The sequence below is a fragment of the Lipotes vexillifer genome, unplaced genomic scaffold (genome assembly GCF_000442215.2).
Source record: "Lipotes vexillifer unplaced genomic scaffold, Lipotes_vexillifer_v1.1 scaffold1783, whole genome shotgun sequence".
Lineage (NCBI taxonomy): Eukaryota > Metazoa > Chordata > Mammalia > Artiodactyla > Lipotidae > Lipotes > Lipotes vexillifer.
In genome coordinates this window covers 1,100,486-1,107,310 of record NW_006777435.1, presented here as the reverse complement: position 1 = coordinate 1,107,310, position 6,825 = coordinate 1,100,486, and the positions used below count along the sequence as shown (strand labels likewise).

The 6,825-nt window shown below is 55.4% G+C and overlaps 1 protein-coding gene across 5 annotated transcripts in view; it reads right to left on the bottom strand.

Moving 5' to 3' along the window:
• Positions 1-6,669: 6,669 nt before the first annotated feature.
• GUCD1 (guanylyl cyclase domain containing 1) overlaps positions 6,670-6,825 on the bottom strand; it is a 10,328-nt gene continuing 10,172 nt past the window's right edge. The window contains exon 6 of one of the 5 annotated variants that reach the window (XM_007451036.1): positions 6,670-6,821. In XM_007451036.1, coding sequence (XP_007451098.1) covers positions 6,730-6,821 — 92 coding nt within the window. In that variant the 3' untranslated portion in view covers positions 6,670-6,729. The other 4 variants (XM_007451037.1, XM_007451033.1, XM_007451035.1 and 1 more) reach the window with 4 other exon arrangements.

Genomic DNA, 6,825 nt, shown 5'->3' with positions numbered 1-6,825 from the left:
CATCAGGGCACACATGGTGCCCCTAGAAAGAAAGTGTTATTTACAAGTGTTGGGGTTCCCCAAGAGGGACCTCCATCCGTCAAGACAGAGGTTGATAATGCCTCTAGTGTGGCCTCCTAGCCAGCTGGTAGGCCTTTGGGTTCCCAGTTGAGTTTGAATAATTGAGTCTGATCCTCGTGTTTGGAAGGACTGCCTCAGGGCCGTCATCCAATCTATTCTGTTTGCCCATATGCTGCCAGCTGGGTGGCATTCTTCTTCCCCGCAGGGTGACTGAGTGAGTTCTATGGGAATGGGGGTTGGGAAGGCATCTGGTGGTACTGCAGGAATTTTTCCTGGACGATACAGGAGCCAACCGCATCCCCTGCATTTCCAATAGACTCTGGTGAGGTTAACAGGAATCACACTGTAGTCAAAGCCATCTGGTCAGGAAGAGGGCAAACCCTGTTACATTTAAGGTGCTTGCAGAAGTTTGGGAGAACTGCACCAGGGCATTTTTTTGGAAGGCTCCAGAGGCAATTATGAAAGGCAAAGATCATTCGTGATTAATGCCTCTCTCTACCTATCTCCTGGGATCTAAGGTGTTTCCTACCTAGGGGCCAGAGTTGCTCCTCCCCCTCCAAAATCAGCATAGCTAAACTCCAGTAGCTAAAATGTCACCTGTTAAATTTTTTTCCCCAGTTTTCTCCTTCTCAGACCAAAACCTTTTGTTTGGAAGGGTCAGGTGCAAGAAGAAAAGGACATTTTTATAAAATGCAGAGAGACCCAATATATTCCCCACTTTGTCCCGCATGGGCCTCTGTAGGGGTTCTCCTCGAGCAATGTCCTCACCCAAGTGGTTGCGGTCCTTGTGATCTAAGACCATGCCAGTCCATCAGGAGAATCAAAGTGGCTGAACCAGAATCAAGTTTGAATCCCTAGGCCCCCTTTTGGCTTGGCTTTCACCTAGAAAATGTGCCAACCAGGCCAGCCCAGAGCTGCTCTCAGGGGAAAGAGAGAAGCAAGGTGTCCAGGAATAGTCAAGTCCGAATCCCCAAATTTCAAAATAGGTCCTTATGACCTTCTTACCACTTTCATCCAGATGTCCCCAGGAAGTGGCTTTTCTAGGGACAGGTGCGTTCAATGACCAAAATGCTTTACAAAAGTGTGTGGACCAGGAGGCAGTGAGGGAAGTAGAGCCAGAAACCTTTCTGTGTTGATTTTTGAGGAGGCATTCCAGTGTTGAATGCTTCCAGATGCCTGTGGACGGATGGCAGGGAGTGTGGAGGGTCCACTGAATATCTTGACTCATTGTTGATTAGCTTTTGTGATGAAAGGTACACCTGCAAATGGCCCCAAAAGCCCAAAACACCACACAGATTAGTTTCAAGGGCCACAGCGGTGTGCCCAGAGTTGGCCGATTGGAACAGAACAGCAACTCCATAACCCTAAAAAGTGTCAACCGTGATGAGTCACCATGAATAGCCCCGAGAGCAGGTGGGAGGTATGATGGAGTCAGAGGTGTGCCGCCCGGGCAAGGTGGGCAAGGTGACCTCCTTCCCTGCAAGAGAAATGGGCCAGCCCTTGGCAGGAATCACAACTCCAGCATGCAGTGGTGGCCTCCGCATCAGAAACCACTTTTCCTTTGCGCCAAGTCCAAGGTGGTGGGTGTGTTGTCATACCCAGCCCAGTGATGAATCCAGGTGGCAGGTGGCACAGAGGTGCAATCACCAGCCTTATCCCAGTTGGTCGCATCAGAGAACAGGCTTGGGCATCCACATGAGTGATCTAGACAGTTTGAAGTTTGCCGGGTGGCAGACCCGACAACAGCCCAAGAGTCAGTAAAAACACATCAGGGTTTACCAAGTGGAGGATTGGCCTAGTGCATGAGAATGGCCTGGGATTCTCGCTACTGAGCAGAGGACTCACATCCATCTCTGGTTCTGGGCCGTGCTGCTGAGGGTAAACAGCAGAGCAGCCAGTGGACACCACTGGATTTCAGCTTAGTCGACCCATAGGTGAATAAGACCCAGGCATTTGGGGGAACTTGAGGTCACCATCGAGCCAGTGGCTTTGCTTTGGTAGAAGGAGTTGGGGATGTAAGTTCCCCCTGGAGGATCAGCTGCCAGTGTTTTCAGATAAAGCTGAGGTGTCCCTCAGGCCAGGGGAAATCCATGATGTGGGTCCCTGGATACTGTAGCTGGGGCAGGTTGGACGGAGGTGAGTCAGAGGAGAACAGGATCTGTGCTCCTCCAGAGCGTTGGGGCCACACGCCAGACTCCCTACCCGGAGACAGGACCCCCGGGACCAGTGCAGCCTAGCTCTGGCTCCAGAACTCAGAGTTCACTTCCTGGCTCTGCTGGCATGGCTCACTCCTGCAGGGCCACTGGGTTGCTTCTGACCGTGACCTGAGCCAAGGGTTGGGAAAGCAGCAATGATGGGTTTGGGTCAAGCTCTGTCCATAACTCTTTGAATGATGACCTCGGGCCAGTCGCTCCCCTCTCTGTGCTGCAGTCTCCCCAGTGGACTAGACCAGTGGTTACCCAAGGATGGGCATGTTTCACAGAATACCACAGAAACAAACTCTGTGGCAAAGCAGTTTGGGGAAACCCTAAATGAATGGGGTCACCCTGCCGCAAGATTATAGAGTCTTTTCTGCACATCCTAAATCTCTGGGCGGGGGCTGCAGCATGCAGTGTTTGCCAAGCTGATCTGACCAGGGCACCCCGTCATAAAGAACTTCTCACCATTAGTATTCTGAAGGGCGTGGCTCAGGACACGCTAGAGGATGGTCTCCGGAACGTTCCTAGCTCTGGTCTATGGGACCTCTAGTGATCCTTGCCTCCTGGTATTCACGCTTGCTCTCATGCTCTCGTGCTCTTGCTCTCTCCCTCCCTCCTTCCCTCCCTCCCTCTTATTACCTCCTGTCATGTCATGAGGATGCCCAGGCAGCCTGTGACCAGCAGCCCTATGAGTGAGCTTGGAAGCAGATGTGCAGCCCCAGTCCAGCCTTGAGGCAATTGCAACCCGGCCCAACAGCTTGAGAGACTGTCATGTAACCCCATGAGCGACCCTGGGCAAAAGGCGCCAGCTTACCTGTGCCCAAACCTCTGCTTTGGTCTGGCCCCTTGGCTCCCAGTGGGGCCCTTCCCAGGAGTCCTCAGCCTGTCCCCCCACTATGCCCCCCGCCCACATGCTCTGGGCAACGTACTCCACCCAGGACTCACCATGCCCCACCCCCCCTTTGGTCCCTCCTGCTTCAATGCCTCCCTCATTCTCCCTCATTCATTTTCCTCCCATAATTGTATTCAGGGGCCACTCAGAGGCCCCAAACCAATCTCTCCCATGCCTGTCCCAACCCATGATATATGTCCATTCAGGATGGGCTCCTTCCCCCCGGGTGGGCAGGGCTCATGCTCAAGTGCAGAGGGGTGCGCTCCCTGCCAGGGCTCACATGCTATTGGCTACACTCATAGGAGACCTGCCCTGCTGCCTGGCACACTAGCTGGGCACACTGACCTCAGGTGGTCAGCTCGCTGACTGAAGCTGTGTCCAGAGGGCTGTTCTCCAGTTAAGAGATCTATGTCTCCACAGTGTGGGGCTTGGGGAGGGGCCGAGCAGCAGTCAGCCAGCATGAGAGCACCGGCCGGAGACCAGGACCTACAGGCTCCAGCTCCATCAGCTCTCTGTAGGACCTGGGGGAGGTCTGAGGATGCCAGATAAGGCAGGATTTCCAAACACTTCCTTTTTCTGTAGATTCTTTTTTTAAAAAAAAAAAATCATTTATTTATTTATTTATTTATGGCTGTGTTGGGTCTTGGTTGCTGCACGCGGGATTTCTCTAGTTGCGGCAAGCGAGGGCTACCCCTTGTTGCGGTGCACGGGCTTCTCATTGCGGTGGCTTCTCTTGTTGAGGAGCACGGGCTCTAGGCACGCGGGCTCAGTAGTTGTGGCGCACAGGCTTAGTTGCTCCGCAGTATGTGGGATCATCCTGCACCAGGGATCGAACCCGTCTCCCCTGCATTGGCAGGCGGATTCTTAACCACTGTGCCACCAGGGAAGTCCTTTTCTGTAGATTCTTATCAAGCAAAATGCCAGGAGTCCAGTAGCCAGCAGATAAGGGTTCAGGGTGCAGGGAGGGCTGTAGTCCTGCCCTCTGCACCCCCATGCCCTCCTGTGGGCCTCACTGTCCCCCCCACTCCTCCCCCACCCTCCCAGGTCCTCCTCCTGCCCACAGCTATGCATCATCCAGGCCCTCTCCAAGACCCATGAGGCTCTTCCACCTCCAGCACCTCTTGTCTGCGCCTCCACAGGCACTGGAAGCCATGCAAGTCTGAGAAGCAGGAAGCTATTCCAGTCCCAGCTAAACCCACTGTGGCAGGCTGAGAGCTCAGGTTCCCATGCACTGGTGCTGAGAACCCGGGGAGAAGACAAGAATCACTCATTTCGCAGTGAGGATAATGTTTACTGAGAATGGCTCATTACAAACAAAATATATGTATAAAATCTCTGTAATGCAAAAGATCCCTTTTGTTCCCAGGTGGCTGGAGTGAACAGAGCCAACTGTCCAGCGTGGCCCCCTGTGTGTGGCCAGGGGGTTGTGGTGCCACATGCTGTAGGCAGACTTCCTGCTGTCTGGGCTCTATCTCCAGCCCCATTTTCATGATTTGTGCGGGAACACGACACAATGAGGTTTGTGTCCTGCCTCCATGACCCTCCCCAGGCAGATGGCACCACCCCAGGGGCAGGTGGCTCTTGTGAATCTTCCAGACAGGTGACCTCTAACCTGTGCTTGCCCTGAGAAGCCCTCCTCCAAGCCCAGGGATTGAGTGTCTCTGATGGACAGAGGTGCCGTGACCGCTCTTTGTGGAGGCTGCTCTCCATGCCAGCCTCACTCACAGGCAGCCATCCTGAAAGCTTCACTTCCTCTGTTTCCCTTGACACATCTGTCCTCACCAGTATTACCCGGACCCCTCCTGAGCACACCCAAACCCAAAGCCAACATGCGTGGTACTCCTGGGTGTGGGACACCACTCCCTGGGATCTTGGGCCACCCAGCATTAAGGCAATGGACACGAGGCCAGTCTGCAGGCAGCACTAGTCTCCGAAACCCAGGGTGGCTGCCCAGCCAACATCGCCTCCCTCTTGGTCAAGGCCATCTGGTGTTGAGGAACAATGTGTTTAGGTGGTCTGACAGCCCTTGTCAGCAGAGCCCACCCCTGCCCCTCAGAGTTGCCACAGCTCCATGGGGGCAGACGCAGAGCATGGCCATGGTTGGCAGTCTGAGGGAGGGGCAGCAGCTGCCCCACATCATGCCTTGGGCACTGGAAGACCGAGATGCAAGGTGTCACAGCGGTGTGGCTGTTGGGGCATCCCTACTCCACTAGCCAGAGGCAACCCGAGGCATGGGTGTCCCCAGCCCCTTTGGGAATGAATGATCCATTGTCCTTATTTTTCAGGTGCAGACCCAGGTTCAAGACCCAGCTCCACCACTCTCCTGGGCCAGATTCTGTCCGTATGGTGAGAGGCCCCTTTGAAAGAGAACTTGGGCTGGCTTACCTGTCCTGTGAAGAGAGGTGTCAGTGGTTCCAAAGTACCTACAATCTCACTATTATTGTCTTACTTGAGGTTGAGTCTCACCCCCATAAAGTGAAAACTTAAATCTCAAAAACACCACCCTCCCCCTCGCAAAAAAAAAAAGAAAGAAAAAGAAAACAGCTCTAGTCCATGCTATGGTGCCGTGCTCTGTGATCCTGGGTAGGCAACACCCCTCCTGTCAGACAGAAGAGACCCAAAGTTCTGTGCAAAAGGTCCTGATGTGAACACCAGGGTGGGTGGTGGAGGGTCACAGTACCCCCCCCCCTACCCAACCACTGATCAGCCACACAGGCCCAGGGCCCCAGCAACCAACCCTGCGAAACTTGGGGCTCCCCGCCCTCAGACACAAGCCCCGCTGCCTGCCTAGTCAGGAAGCCTCGTGGGTGTGAGCATCTTTGGGGCCCAGGCAGCTATTCCTGGCCCTCGGGGTCAGGCATTGTGAGCACTGCTGGCCAGCAGGAGCCAGGGTCCCACCTGCAGCCCAGGTTTCCACAAGGAGATGGAGTACCTGGAGGGCTGCAGGGGCCGCAGAGTCCTTTCTGCCTGAGGTCCAGCCCTCCCCAGGGGCCAGAAGCCTTGCAATCAGCTACAGGAACTGGTCCCACTGGGAGGTGGGAGGGGGTGGCGGCAGCCACCAAAGGGCCCAGGGGGGTCTGCAGTACTTCCAGGTCCCTGCAAGGCTGGAGCAGTCCCAGCCCCCGGGGCCCAGGCCAGCTACACAGTCTCCAAACAAACAGACAAGCAGTATCTCTCTTCAGGGCTCATTCACCAGGTCTGTGGGGAGATGGGCTCAGGGTTCTCCCTCTGCCCTGGGTCTGGCTCGCAGGCAACAAGGGCACCCGTAGGGGTGGATGTCCCCTGAGCACAGCTGGAGTTAGCCTCGGGGTCCTGGGGGAGGCTCCACTCAGATGCTCTGGGGACGACCCAGCAACCAGCAGGAGTGCAGGGTAAGTGGCATGACGGCTCAGCGCTGGTGGATTAAGCAGGTGGGACTCAGCCTCCTAGAACTCCCTGGGGCTTGGTCACATGAGCTGGAGCCACAGTTCCACATCTGAGCCCTGGCAGCCCCAGACCTGGGCCAGGGCCTCCTGAGTGGGCCCAGCTGGGGCAGGGCAGGGTGGGGTCCAAGGGCCTGGGCACACCAGGCTCCTGCTGTCAGCTGTCCAAGTAGACAAAGAGGATGTCCTCGTCCGTGCCGTAGCTGGTTCTGGCCTCCTCAAAGTTACTGATGCTGGTGCTGCACATTCCTGC